The sequence below is a fragment of the Polyodon spathula genome, chromosome 26 (assembly GCF_017654505.1).
Source record: "Polyodon spathula isolate WHYD16114869_AA chromosome 26, ASM1765450v1, whole genome shotgun sequence".
Classification (NCBI taxonomy): domain Eukaryota; kingdom Metazoa; phylum Chordata; class Actinopteri; order Acipenseriformes; family Polyodontidae; genus Polyodon; species Polyodon spathula.
The window spans coordinates 14,128,544-14,144,365 of record NC_054559.1 but is presented as its reverse complement, the minus strand read 5'-3'; the positions used below and the strand labels follow the sequence as shown (position 1 = coordinate 14,144,365).

At 36.8% G+C, this 15,822-nt stretch overlaps 1 protein-coding gene across 1 annotated transcript in view; it reads left to right on the top strand.

The window, feature by feature from the left end:
- The window catches only part of LOC121300825 (Na(+)/H(+) exchange regulatory cofactor NHE-RF2-like), a 39,282-nt gene that overhangs the window by 21,298 nt on the left and 2,162 nt on the right, over nt 1–15,822 (top strand). Inside the window, exons 3-6 of the mRNA XM_041229718.1 lie at nt 9,010–9,189; nt 13,356–13,509; nt 14,558–14,601; nt 15,160–15,225. Coding sequence (XP_041085652.1) covers nt 9,010–9,189; nt 13,356–13,509; nt 14,558–14,601; nt 15,160–15,225 — 444 coding nt within the window. The remainder of the gene's footprint in view (nt 1–9,009; nt 9,190–13,355; nt 13,510–14,557; nt 14,602–15,159; nt 15,226–15,822) is intronic.

Here is a 15,822-nt window from a genome sequence, read left to right as displayed (position 1 = left end):
ATTCCTCAGTCTTAGTAGCATACAGTGGCCCTCTCCATCATGTTTGGAGGTGCATCTATAATTAAATAAATCTCTTGAAAACTAAATATCCTCTGCTTTAATCCGTTGCAGAAGGTACATTGCACTACAGATAGCTTTCTGTAAATCCATTCAGCCGTGGGCACTTCTGTAAAAAAAAAAAAATAGCTGTTTTATTATATGTTTTTTGGTTATGTTGTGCTCATGTTGTAGTAAACTTATTTTAATTCTGATTAGGCTAGACCATGATGAAACTGTTTATAGTTGACGTGTTGGTTTTTTAATTTTTTTTAATTTTATATATAAAAGAAGAGTATTTTATTCATAAATAAACATCCATTGAATGAATTCTTAAAAAAATAACAGTTGCAGCCATGACTAGGGCCTTTTTGCTCTTCTGTACATTAAAGATGTCAAGGTGAAAGTACATTAGGTACAAGGTAAATTAGTCCATTTCAGTAGTTTCCACTCTGGTACATTCATGAATCGACAGATAAGGGCGATCACTTGCTAATTCATTCGATCAGCAAGACATTTGAAAACCAATGGAGCCTCCTTTTAACTGCTTTGAAAAGGAACATAACGATTTCTCCTGATTTAATATCTGCCCTGTGACTTCCTTCCATCTGCTGGTTTGGTAAAGTACCTAATCAAGTAGCACTGTGCTCTGATTCACTGGATGATTTTCAATCCAAGACATTCTGAATCTGACAAGCTGGGATTCCTGCTGAGTTTGTTCCACTTAGAAACGCAATCATTGTACTGAAATCGGGCAGCAATAATGCACTGGGAACCATTGTGAATAACATTGAAGATGCTTTTGTCTGGACACTGGGCTGTCAAAGTCATTCTTTGGCAGCATAAGCTTTTGTTCAGTCGTTTGATGTGCTGTGAAAGATGTCATTTTAAAAGACAATGATAATAATAAAAATATCAACAAAGTGCTTTGTTCATTTGCTGTTTTTTTTTTTTAAAGGAACTATTGATTTGCCAGTGCTTTCTTGTCCAATAATTTACTGTATTCAGCATTTTTTGTCTCTTTCTGCATTTAGCATCAGTATAACTGTCATACCTTTATAGGTGCAGTGTCTCCTAAACACTGCCCACTCATTATATTGGTATCTGTTTTCTGTATTGTGCAGTTTACACTTCTGTGCACTCCATGTTATGTTGCTGGTCCCTCCCTCCCCTCTTTTAAAACCGGTTTGGTTTACAGATTAACGTGCTAGCGACAAATGACCTGCTACTGCCTCCTGAGGCTGTGTGGGTTTTCATCCAGCTGGTTCAAGAACTGGTTGTGCTTCTTTGGGAAAAAAAAAACAGGAAAACGACTCTTTCACTGTAAAATTACACAGTCAGCAAGCCGTGATATCTGCTAACTGGATACATGTGATCTTTGGTCACCATAATAGTCTCTGCACGGCATAGTTGTTGTTTTTATGAATGCTACTGGTCTTTTCTCAAATCTCCCAAGAACAAAAAGATTGTATTTAAGTGTGACTCTCTGCTTTGTCTACAGTAAGTGCAGAAAAGGTGACACCCAATTGTTGTTTAAATAATAGATTACAGCTACGGCCAAAAGTTCTGCATCACCTAGAATGCATGGAGACAATTAGAAAATAAAAAAGCTATATGAACAGAATTTAGATATTTTACTTAACATTGTGTAATCAAAGAAACTACAAAGTTATTCAGCAAGAGTCTACTGGAAGCCATAATAATAGTACAGTAGTTCATGTTCTATTTCGTAATGTCACATTTGTTCAGTTTTCGAGAGATTTTCGTTAAGTACTGTATAAGGAAAACTCCAAAGCGGTCTGTAATTTTCAATAGGTTAACGTAACATTATTCAGCAGGTTTAATTCGACTTCATGAAGCAAAATTAGTTAACTCGGTATGGTGATGCAAAACCTCTGGCAATGCGGAACATTCTAAAACAGCAAGAAACCGCTCGGATGAAGATGAATTTCTCCCGCAGAAATTGCAACCAACTTGTTCGTGGCTAGTCTAACAACTCTGCTTTATTACATCTGCTCTTGGCACAGTATTTATCCCCTCAGTCCATTACAGCATTTCAGCTCCTATTTTAAAAAATCCATAAGCGTGCGTGTGTTGAAATGAGTGGAGTTCGTTCTGTGTAGTTTCCCTGAAAAGCTGCCCTACTGCAGATAGGTGCCTGGATTGATATACTGTGGGTGCTTGCTGAGGTTTGACAGGGTTTTCTTAACCATATGGGTTTGTCTTGATTATTTTTTGTAATGAAACCAAGATTCAGTCCGAATTATTGGCAATATACCTCGTGCTTTTACCAGGTTATGGTTTCAATTGTTGTTGTTGTTTTTTTAATATGTTCTGGTCTTCTAAAACTCCAGTATCATAATGTCATCCCTACTGTAGCAACTGGGTTGGCAAAACAAAAACAGTGATGATCTTTGGGCAAAGAGTGTATAAAGCCAGAATATTTTTTAGTACCACTCTGATGGACTATTAAATATCATTTCTGGATCCCTCTTGACTTTGTCGCTCATATTCCTGGTGTTGAGGATTTCACACCAGCATTCCCTACGTACATTGGGTCTCAAGAACCAAACATCCAATTGTGTTAAAACCTGGAATAGGAAGTCCTAAATACGGTAATCCATTAAATGTGTTTATGGGATTGAAACATCTTTGCATACTTTTGGGAGTATATAGCCCTTCTTTGGGAAACCACTGTATTAATTAAACTTGTATTATTAGTATTATTATTATTATTTTATTGACTGTCGCTTCAATCTCTCACTTTTCATGTATATACTATACCCATGGCCAGGTCAGGCTGTCTAGGCTGTGCTCCAGGCATTACCAGCCTGTGCTGAAGCTGCCATGTTTTGGTGGATTGTTGTAAGATGACTTCACTCACTGTATCAATTTAACTTTTTCTAGAATCTCAAACTGTACAGTACCAGCATTAGCAGCATAAGTAAATTGCTTGTAAAGCTACTGACTCACATGTGCCTGTTTGCAGAAGCAGCTTTGGGGTTCTCCTAAAGGGATTTTTGTCTAGTGGTAATTCGGTTTCCAAAGTCAAAAGGCTCAGCTTGTTAAGCTACAGGAATGTTTGTACTTTGTTCTTGAAGATCAGCTGACACAGATGGAGAATGAGAGACGCGGTTTCAGTTTAAATGTTGTTGTTTTTTCTGATGTGGTTGGAATGCCAAGTTGGAACTATGTTTATGTAAATCATGTTTGTCAACATCTTAGTTGTCTTGAGAGTTTTTTATTCTAGCTCATTTTCTGTTTTTTTATAGCCCGATTGTAGCCGTCCTAAGGGGGTACAGGCCATAGTTCAGCATGGCTAATGTTAGGGGTGTTGGGCCTCCTAATTTGGGCACTAGTTGTTTGGAATCTGTGGACAACTGGGGGTGTTCGCTGCTCAATTTAATCCCTGTGGGTTAACTTTCTGTAATTGGGTATTGTTGGGTGTCACTCTCATGAGGTCGCACATATGGGATGGGTTATCCAATTGTGATGAATCTTGCTAAGGACATGCTTTTGCACATGTTTTGTAACAGAAAAAGGAGGGATAAGGAGTCTTTCATTCCATTCCTGCATTACATATATCTGAAGAACTAGTTTACCTGTTGTGACGAGACAGTATCATTTTTTTTTTTTTAAATCAGTGCGTCATAATATTGAGTTCCTGCAATAAAGAGCCTATCCGGATGTATAGTGAGCATTGCAGTGATTTGTGAAGGTGCAAAGTGCCCTGTAACAGTGATTTGAGTACGCTTGTGTTTATTTACTGGCTTAACATCTTTTTTGCCACTTTTTAAAATGCGTTTTCAACAGTACAGTAATATTTAAGTTAAGTAAACATAGAGACTTCCTTCCTGTATTGGTTACCATTTTACTCTGCCCCTTTTGGCAGGGTTAGAAACTTGCTAGTACTGCACCACGACCCAGATTTCAAAACTGCCTTTGTTTAGACTGTATATTATTGAAATGACCAGGTAGCATCGATCAGGCCCTGCTATATCTACTCTGAAGTCATTGTACTTCTCACAGCATGAATAATCTCCCCTCAGTCTGTAGGTTTATAATAAGGAGTTGTTCATGCAGCTATAGGGGAGGATGAACAGGGGCCTGACTGCAATAATATACTTAGTTGAGGGTACTTCAGAATGCCTGGAGGAGGTGTGGGAGTAGTGTGAGTTTATAACCCTGCTGTGGTGGTCACCTGTAGAATGGTACCACAGTATTTTGAATGTCGCCTTTTTGTTGTTCAGTGAAACAGTAAATATTCCTTGTGCATATATTTTATTACATGAAACCTATTAGATGTATTCCCTAAAGATCAGCAAGACCCTGAGATAGATACTGGATTACTTCTTAGCAACACTGCCATGGCAAAAAAACAAACAAACAAACAAAAAAAAAAAAACTCTGTACTAAAAATGATCAGTTATTTTCATTTCATTGTTAAAAGTAATGGGAAAGTCATCATTGTCATTACTGTAGGCTATTTTTGAAATACTGTTGATTTAGGTATTAGGTGCCTGTGAATTCAGGCAGCGTCCCATTCCTTCACTTGTGTGTTCACACAGTAGTCTTTTCCTTCTTCTCCCTTCTGGTTCTGATGTACTTGATGGCTGAGAATAGACTGGTGTTCTGGACTGGAATTGTGGGAGCAGGTCCGGACTTCTATCAGAATAGAATACAGAGCAGGACAGACTTGCTGAAAGTCGACAGGGGGCTGTGCCGGCTTCCATTCTCTGTGCCTGTTGCAGGGGGGCCCTCTGCTTTTCCACAGGAGATCAGCTCAGGAGTTTTCTCGTGTCCCATTTCTTAGACAAGCACGGAACTCTGCCAAAAGTTTAAGAAGGAAACCCGAAGATGTCTATCTCGGGTGTTCAGGTTTAAAATCGATCGTTTTAATAAAATGTATCATTTTGCAATAAAATGTATATATTATTACAATTATACGTTCTAATTCCTTCTTAATGTAAACCTTTCCACTTTTTCTTCATCTGGTGAATGAAACTTTACAGTCTCAAACTTGAACTTGTGCTAATTCTTTCTTCTATCATCATCATCATATTAATAACAACATTAATGACTTACAATTCGTAGATCTTAAAAGAAGTGCAATTAGATAATGTACAGTATAGAAGAAGAATGGGAAATAAATGGATAAAAAGTCAATACCATGATGCCTGAAGGTTTAAATAGAAAGGAATAGTAGATTGTTTGTTATCACAAACACATTCATAGATTTAAATATAAGTGAGTTTGAGTACCTTCACTGTTTGTTTTCGAACACACCTTCCCTAGACAAAGGTATGTTAAACATACCGAAGCGTTGGGAAGTTGGCTTTTTTGAGCAAACCAATAATCTCTGTAGAAAATATCACTTAACAAAAGCAAATGACCTGGAGAGTGTGTGTGTGTGATAAAACCAAACACAAAGAAACTGTTACCTTTATTTCACCAAATAAACGCTACTTTCTATATTGTTTGTTATGATTGCCTCGTGACAAATCCTAATTCAGCCATTGTGCTTGAGGTTATTAAACCCTCTTTTAGATTCCATGTGTGTGGCTCTCCAGTATAATTTAATTAAACAAAAAAAAAAAAAAATCTCTACAGACCCTCACTGAGGCTACAAGTGTAAACAGGAAGTTCTAGCAACAGGACACGGAAAACAGAGCCTAGTCTTTAAAAGCATTGGAGGCCTGTATTCACGTCTGTCACAATAATTTAACCAGGACTTGTTTTTTTTTTGTGTATGGGGTTGAGTTTAAAAAAATATGACTTATTTAATGTTTATAAAGATAGTGGCAGGAAGTACATCTGGTTCCCAGCTGCAAAAAGATGCAGAGCCAAGAGTAGAGAGACCTGGTAACCACACAGCACAACACTGACTGACCGAGGGACTGCAAATAATGTAACATGTGAGGGAGAGGCGTTTTAGATTCTTGCAGTCTTGCAGTGATACCCAGCACAGATTGAATTACCAGAGATCAATTGTCCAGAACGGTTTGTGATCTCTTCTAATTCCTAGTGTGGCAGGTATTGTTGCCATTATACTGCGTGTCAATAAAGATATTTGTGATGCATTTTATATCTTGCATCCTTCCACTGGAGGAAAGAATTGTAGTTCCTTTAAAAAAAAAAAAAAAAATTCAAGCTTTTTTATTTGCTGATCCATGTGGTGTGTAAAGATACCTCCCCAGTTTGTGGCGATGAGATCTCAAGAACAGCTATAAAGCCATTTTCTAAAAAACTTAATCAACTTTTTACAGGTTCTGTAATCATCTGTTGTTTGCAGACACTAGTCTTTATGCAAACACTTATGAATCCAGTAGTATAATGTAATACAGTCATTTAAATTGACACACACACAGCTGAGAAGAATGGTGACCATGGCAACATCTGTTCTGCTTGAGAAACCTAATGCAAAGCTTTAAAGACAATGGAGATGCAAATAGGGACTAATCTCAACACTGCTGCTATCTAACTCCATATTACTCGTCCTGGTCTGTTTTCCAACTGGGATGATTTATTGAACCCTTATTTGCCCTTTTTTAAAATTAAACCAGCACGTACACCCTGAAAAGTAAAACATTGGACAGAACTTCATGTTTTGAGATGGCCAAGCTGGCTTTAATTTAAATAATAAGTAAGACGCGTTGGAAAAAACCCAGCTAAATGGACGTTGCTGTTGGCAGATGATTATTGTTAGACTTCTATATTTCATGTTTCCGTCATGTTTTAGATTCTGTAATGAGGCACTGCTGCCTTAGCATTTAGTGTCTGCCTGTCAGCTGTTATTACCGTGAATTCAACCTCATTAAGATTGGATCCAGATGTTTTTCATATTTAAAAAAAAAAAATTATTAGCAGGTTAGGAGGTTCTTTTTTTATTTTATATTTTGGATTTGGGAATTTTAAGGACATCCAAGATGGATTTGTGTTCACATTGAGTTCGTTACAAATACTCTCAGAAACAGTGAAGCAATGTGCTTGTTGTTCACACTTACCTAGAAGCAAATGTACTGAGTTTGTTTGGGTGTGAAATTTATTTTCTTTCTTTTTTTTTTTTGGTTCATTTGTGGGGGGTGGGGGTGGGGGGTTGTGTTCTATTGCAATTAGCAAATACACTTGTTTTTTTATGATTAGTGGACTGGATGTTTACACTGTCTGCAGTGCATCTTGGGATATTTTTAAAATGGTAGCAATTTGGGGGGATTGTTCTGTTTTTTTGTCAGCATGTGCTTACATGTTTTACAATTTTATCGCTAATAAAGCAAGCACTGGAGGAAAGCACAGTCTGTTTCACTGTCTGTTATGTTCCCTGTGACATTTTTTGACAGAAAAGTGTACTTAAATTTTTTGCAGAATACCAGACACAAGACACACAACACTATCAACCAACTACACAAAAATAACAAGGAAACAACCCTCTCCTCATCTAGCTACAAAGGTCAAAGTATATGGTTTATTTCCTGTGTGTAAACGAACTGCGTTCCCCTGTTGTAAGCTGATAATCCTAACATGGTTTTATAAGGTAACCACCCTTTTTATGAAATACCATTTTTGTTAAAATTAGTTATAAAACTGAATGGAGTATGCACTACACTTTCAAGTGCTGTGTTGTGCAAATGTACTGACAGCGAGAACTGTTGATTGCCATTTGATTGCTACAGATGCATCGCTGTGTTTTTCAGGGGATTCATTCATTCATTCATTCAAGTATTTTGTTTATTATAATTGACATACCAACTAAAATAGTGCCATAGTAATAATAACATTAATAATAAAAAAACAAGACAACTAACAAAAACTACAACTATGCTTCCCTGTAAAATAATTACATTATGGTGATGCATTCAAAGTGTTTACATGAAGACAAGTGTCTTGACATCACAGAATCTCAAGTGTGGGCTCCTCTACTGTGCTTGCAGACTTGAATTCACTAAACTGGGACACAGAGCTCCATGGCAACAAGTGTTTGTGTTTACTAAGTTTATCCACCAGGTGATGATGTTACTGTCATTTAAAGAGAACAATGTATTTGTTGAAAACATTACCCTTAATCACCATACCCCTCCCAAATTGAATGAGAAATCAAAACAGCGCTGTAAAATGTTTTGATAAGAGTTTTTACCTTTTTGAATTTTTTTTTTCCCCAATGAGCTTTAACAGTTTATATGTAGTTTTACAGGGTTTCCCAATCCTGGTCCTGGGGACCCCTGTGTCTGCTGGTTTTCATTCCAAGTGAGTTCTCAATTACTTAAACCCTTCATTGAACTGATAATTTGCTTAGACCTTTTTTTTTTTAAATTGTTTTCAGCTCTGAAAGAGTTGCAGAGTTCGAGTTACTTCTAAAAGTTGTAGCAAACTTGAAATCTGCATCTGTTTGTTGAAAGGCTGAAAACAAGTAAAAAATGTATAATTAAGCAAATTATCAGTTCAATTAAGGGTTTTATTAATTCATTCAGAGCTCACTTGGAATGAAAACCAGCAGACACAGGGGGTCCCCAGGACCAGGATTGGGAAACCCTGCTTTAATACCTCATACTGTTAAACACCCTGCACAAACTGAACAGTAGGCAAAGTGGCATTCTGATACAGAATGCTAAACTATGGACATATGCAATCAACAGACTACAAAAACGATTATAAAGGCCAAAAACTAGTATTAAAAGGAACCAAAAAAAAATTTATAATGAGTAGATGAACTAGAATACAAGCATTGTTTCTTTCAATAAATTGCACATCAAATGCATTTCAGCGGTTTGATATTTCTGGGGTCGTTCCTAACATCATTGTCTATTTTATTTATTTATTTATTTTTTAATGGATTATAAAGAGCTTTCTGGTTGTTGTCAACTGAGACAACTTGAAATCCATCGTTATAGTGTGCAGTGATCTTAAAGGATGGAGCATTTTTAATTTGACATTGTATTTGTTATTTTTAATTTGTTTATTTTGTCTTTTGTTCTGAAGGAATCTCGCAGTCAGATGAAGGAACTCCATCCTAGACTGTGTGTCCTGATCCGAGGGCAGAACGGCTATGGGTTCAACCTTCACAGTGAGAAGTCGAAACCAGGACAGTACATCCGGTCAGTGGACACAGGGTCACCAGCAGAGAAAGCCGGATTAAAGCCACAAGACAGACTAATTGAGGTAATTAAGGAGCTTAGCAATCTTCTGTTTCTAACATTGTAGGGACCAATCTCTCTAAGACCCTTGTATTTTAGTGTCTTGGGTTGCTCTAGGGTTTTTACAGGGTTTACAATTATGTTAAGTAGTTCTGGGCTTGGACTTAAAGGGTTAAAAGTCCAACGCTTGTCTCTCTGGACTTGTCTTTTTGGAAAGATCTGGAATCAGTCTGCATTGCCGTGTAAATACTGGCAATATAAACACCAACCCATACAATGCAAGGGAGCTTGTTTATGAAATATCGGAGCATTTCCTAGGATCAAGTCATCTCTAACAAGATCCGAACCGGACAGGTCACGGTAATGCTGATTCCCGTCTCATGGTTTGAAAACCCAGGCATCACCGTGTAGGTGATTGTCACTGTAGTTTTATGGTTCTTGATTTGATTAAAAGTTTTTAACAAATAAAAAGTAACTAACTGGGAAACGTGTTTTGTTTTAAATGGTGTGGCCTTAACAGTCAGTATTCCACACCATTGGTGGCTGGTTGATTCAAGGTTATTTATTACGTATGGACCTATACGCATGTCACTTTTTTTCATTTTTTGATTCACCAGTTGTCATGAAACTTGGCATTGACATTCATCAGCACAGGTTCTTAAAAATGATCTTTATTTAGCTTATTGTGATCTAGACGAGATGTGATCTATGTCTAAAGATTCAATATATATATATATAATATATATATATATAATATATATATATCATATGATATCATATATATTATATCTAGCTCTGTTTGTTTGTAAAATTAAACAGGCCTGCAATAGTTTGCAGGTTTGCTGCACAGTACATTTCCAAAGTGTACAGTAATAACAGCTACTGTACTGTAGTTGTGTCCGCTTGTCACAGTTGTGGTAACAATGATCTCAAAAGAGCAAGAAGTGGCCTGAAGAGTTGCTGACGTTCAGAAGATTGCAAAGGCTACTTTATTTTTTTTTTAAATAAGCATCGTGGTATTGTGGGCCCTTTTGGTCTTCCTTCCTCGAATGATCCTGTCCCTTATGCTTGTTAGGTTTTTTTATGCTTATCACATTGATACATGCAGCAGTTGTAATGATGAAAATAAGTCCATTGTTTTATTAATTCGACTGTCCATTATCCTCCTCCGAGACTTTGTTTTTAGGGCACTGTAGCTACAGGAGCCATGTATATTGGTAGTGTACCAGAGACCAGTTTTTTTTTCAGAATTGTATTTATGTAATTGTCTATTGAATTCCATTTTGTACTTCTGGTCTGAATTGTTATATAACAATTCTATCATTGGCACACACTAAAATGTTCAGCTATTAACTTCCCAGGCGCCAGTAACCGTGTTACACCCAGTGTATAGATTAATCTGATAAGTCTTGTCTGAACAGATGGAAACCTGCCTCTGTTCACTATACTATATGATGACTGATCATGTTTTTCTAGATCAGCCAATAAAAGGCCATTTTTTTATTTGTTGCCTTTTAAAAATTTTAAATAGCTGTATAAACAGACAGGTAATATTTCCCATATGGGGTAATATTCCTGGAATGAAATCCTAAGTTGGAGCCTATTGATTTAGAAAGTCTAAGGTTGCTGAGGAAACTGGCTGTGCAGTGAGTGTCTCAACCAGTCAGACCTGCAATGGAGGAGAAGAGTATGAGAGACACTGAAAGCAGCGTGGTTGGCTTCTCAGACTTTAACATCATTCTGAATGTGCAATCCCATCCCGTCAGAGTCCAAGGTAACTCTATTGTCAGTGAAGCTGAATGCTTCCATGCCCTAGTAGTTTGAAAAGAACAGAGAAAGTTTGAACCTGGGAAACGGACCGTTTATAGGCCATTGGGTTGATGGTAGAGGGCCAAGGCCCTTGGAGAGATGCCTTCTATGTTATTGACATAACTGGTATTATTCGTCAGGTTCATTTTGGCAAGCTCTTTTGTGCTTTTAATTTTCAGCATGATACCGGTCACACAGTTTATGAAATATGAGAATACATCTCGGCATTCATTATTGCATCTCATATTAAAAGGATACATATTAAAGCAAAATACCTTTTAAGACACTGATACTTGAAACCCACACTGTTAGCACAGTGCCTGATAGTGCCACACATAAATATTTAATTGGACTGTGGCTATATTGTGCAGTACAGTTTGGAGGCCTTTCTGAGGTCAGCACTGGCAAAGTGTTTGCGATTTTCTCATTTTTGGATACAAGAGGTCATCTATTTAGACAAAAACATGCTGCAGGGATAATGAAATAAATGTATGCCCCCACTACAGAACAATGTATAGAATAGAACAGAAGGAAGGTGTAAGTTGGCAAGGCGATTCTTTGTATCAGTAGGTGTTCTGTCTCAATAGCCAGTGGTAACTGGAGAGAAAATAAGTGGTTGCTAAGAGACTGAAAGAAACTGCAGGTGAGACGTTTACACAACACTGAATCATGGGAGGTTTCAAAGGGTTAGACAGTTAGACACTGATTACCAGGACAGTATATGCGCTGGATTTCAGCACGGAGGTATAGATGTACAGTATAGGCTTGTAATAAGTAATTATTACATACTTGTGACACATGTCTACAGTGATTATTTAAGACTCCAGGTACTGAAAAAAATAAATTTTCAACCCCAGAACTAGAGTGTGCGCATCTGTGTTCAACTAGTCTTTGACCTTGATATTGTAGTGTAATATATTTTATTATATTATGATACTCTCTCACTTTCACAAATAGTAATACCTGGTGGGCAATTGATGTTAATACATTACTGCTATGTTAGATTTAATTTGATTCGAAGGATGTAAAGTGAAGGTTTTTTTAAGGTTTTTTTTTTTATTTTTTTTTTATTAAAACATAGTCGTGATCTTTCTGCAGCTGTCTTGCAGTCCTGGCACAATGCTGGTACAAGAAATGTTGAAGCTTCTTTGTATAGCGGTTGTGACGTGGTGACTGTGATTGCCAGCAACTCGTGTTCGAAAAGGTCCATTCGTGCCAGGTTGGAACCATTCCATATTGTCACTGTTCTGAGCACACAAGGATTAGCAGGGTACAGTATGTGCTGTACAGAAAAGGATTCCCTTGCTTTCAGATGAGATATAGATGGGCCAGCTGAGTGAATTCGAATACTGAGCTTAAGATTTCGTTGGTTCTGAATTGGGGTTAGGGTTAGGGCACGGCTCAAAGAGAACGCTTCATGTGTTGTAAAGAATATGGTACAGCTTTATATTGGCCCGTCTTTCTGCACCGGGTAAAGAGTGTGTGGCCCACCTCCCTGAATGACTCGCATTTTTGTAGCATTTTCAGTGCTAATTCCCATCCTTTGAAACAAAAATAATTCATTAACATTAATTTAAGAAGGAGAATAATAACCAACCTCCCAATAAAAGAAGCGTATAACCCTTAAAGTATTTAATTTAAATTACAACCATAGGTTTTGTATAGCATGTTGGTTCCAGCAGAACTGATCAAAAGAATTACTAAAAAGGCTGAATTTTACATACGGAACTGAAATCAGTTTCATGGACTGTATGCCTTTTACTTGCAGGTAAAGCACTTTTTTTCCATGACTTTACCCCAGTACTGTGTGTTTTTGTTTCCATAGTTTTTTTTTTTTTTTTTTTTTTGTTCTGGCTCTTTGTTTCATTTTGGTGTTAGGTGGCCCTCTGCTGGCTTCCGTCTAGTTTGATAGTACGATGTACTGTTTTACAAGTATAGACACATAGCACACATATTCACACACAAGTTTAAACAACATCCTCGCATCTAAGGAATAGTTACACCAGAACAGTGAAATGCCTGATATCCATTCATTCAATTAAAAAGGCTCCCGGTTGATTTTTATTACACCTCAGGAAGGCTCGACGGTGATGCTGGTGACCCGGCCCAGTTTACTTACCTTAGCCATCATTTCTTTTCACTGATGATATCTTCATACCTCTCTCTATGAGGAACATCAGTGACTCCAGGAGTATCTAAGCACAGACTTTTATTAGGCTAAGATAATGTTTAAGTGGAAGTAACAGGATCATGTACATTTGATTATATCCCACATGATAGTTAATTTGAGGTCTTTCTGCATTATGGGACTGCAGACAGAATAAGCCAAGTCCTTGTGTCTGAGTTGTTTTTTAACGGTGCTATGTTAAACTGTGTTTCCAGGTAAACGGAGTGAACATCGAAGATTGGAAGCACTCTGAAGTGGTCGCTTTTATCAAATCCAGAGGGGATGAGGCCAGGCTGCTGGTGGTAGACCAAGAGGCAGACGAGTACTTCAAGAAACGTGGGGTGACCCCCACAGGCAGCCATGTGAAAGGTGGGGAACATTGTGCTCTCTGGATCATACTGGACGACAGCCAGAACAGATAATGAATTAAAGTACAAAACAGATGTTTTTTCTTGTTTTTTTTTAATGGGCCTTGTGTGCATTAGGCTGCTTTGCATCTTGTTTCCTGGAAAAGTGTTGGAACAATAAGGGAACCTCACACTGAGTTTGCCAGTATTAATACATACTAGCCCTTAGGCAAATGTTGGTGAATTTGCATGATTCAGCCTCTGTTCCCTTACTTGGTTAAACACATTTTACTATCCTCCCTACTGATGTGATATGAACTGGCTTTACTCAATGCCAATCCACCCATTCCATGTTCTGTGTTTGGATAATCTATTTAAATGCTATCATGGTTAGTAATTATCAAACTGTTCACCATGATTTACAGTTCAACAGTCAAGCTCCCTAGACCAAGGCTTCCCAACCCTGGTCCTTTGGACCCCATGTGTTCTCTGGTTTTCATTCCAACTGAGCTCTCAATTACTTAACTAAACCCTTAATTGAACTAATAATTTTCTTAAACAGTTGCAGATCTTAAGTTATCAATAACATTTTATAGTTGAAATCTGCAACTGTTTAGGAGCTGACAAAAACTAAAAAGGTTTAATTTAAGCACATTATCAGTTCAATTAAAGGTCTAGTTAAGTAATTGAGAACTCAGTTGGAATGAAAACCGGATAGCACATTGGGAACCACTGCCCTAGACCCAGAACTTGCTCTATTAAAAAGTCCTGATTTTTCTCTCTTCCGTGGTAGGGTGTTTCATCTGTGTTGCATGCTGTTGAAATCGCAGCATCTGATGTGCATAACAAACCCACAGAAAGGCTTAACAAGAGCTCAGTGTGCAAATAGATAGAAAAGAATGTGAAACCAACTTGAATTTGAATCGATGCAAAACTTGTTGTGTTCTACAGTACATTTTTTGCTCAACAGTAGTATCTGCAACCAAACAGAGACTTTTTGTGGAACTTTAGCAGGCCCACATGCTTGGTGTGTCGTTTACATGATGTGTGTCTGTTTTTTTTTTTATTAGACCCCCTGCCTCAACCAATTACCAGCGGGCCACCAAAACCACAGGTGAGTGTTTTTAATGCATGTGATCGGGACACTATTGCATGATTATTACTTAAGGTAGCCCTTTTATTCATTTCGTTTTAAAACATCACCTTTTTTTAAATTCCTGTGACTGTGAGGTGTATATATATATATATATATATATATATATATATATATATATATATATATATATATATAGTATATATATGTTATTATATATATTGTTGTTTCTAAAATATAGTTTTTCTTAATTTTTTTCATCCACTTTAGATCTTTTTTTTAATATAAATTTTACTAAAGTACAATTTCTAAAGAAAGCTTAATTGAATTTGAAATTTTGATTTTCAGTGAAGCGCTTATTTTCGAAAAGTTTAGAATGAGCTGGAGAAATAATAGAATTTCCTTGGAAAAAGTGTATTGCTATCACAGTGCAAGCACAAATCTTCATTGTGTGTGTGTGTGTGTGTGTGTGTGTTTATGTATAAAATGACGCTAGCAGTCTTCCAGGGTACACCTAGTTAACCTTGTAGTTTTGAAACAAAGTAGCCATCTATCTTATTTTTCTGTATTTCTGATCAGACTAATGGGAGTTCAACATCAGATTCTTCTCACAGAGAAATCGCCAGTCCAGAGATCGCAGCAGAGGTACTGAGCTATTTTTTCTGCAGATGTACTTTTCAGATTTGTCTTATGATGCATGCTTTCATTGTGGTAGTGCTTGAACTGTACCATGCGTGTCTTTTGAACTATACAATTAGTTTATATAATCCAGAGACTGCAACGGAAAACTGAACTGCAGGAAAGATTAAATATTATGAATAATATTAACACGCATAGAATTACAATTTAATTGCTATGTCACTGTTCTTGAAACAAATAACAACTGAGTTAAAGATAACAAATGCATTTTTTTTAATTTTATGCAATGTTAGTATTTAAAAAAAAAAAAAAAAAAAAAAAAAAAAAGCAGAGTTATCATATTATAATAGAGTTAATTCTGACTCAGAGTAGTTTTTGCTAGTTTTATACTGCTAAATATTTCCTCCAAATAGGGGTCTATTTATTACATAAATGATGTACAAACCTGGCCACTTTCATGTTAATTGTAATAATGTATCCGACCAGTACCGTAGAGAGTGTTTAAAAATAAATAAATAAATAAATTCTCCTGCTTTTGGGTTAACAAATGTTTCTGAAATTTAAAAATATTAATTTTATCAGTCCAATCTGGTTTACATGTGC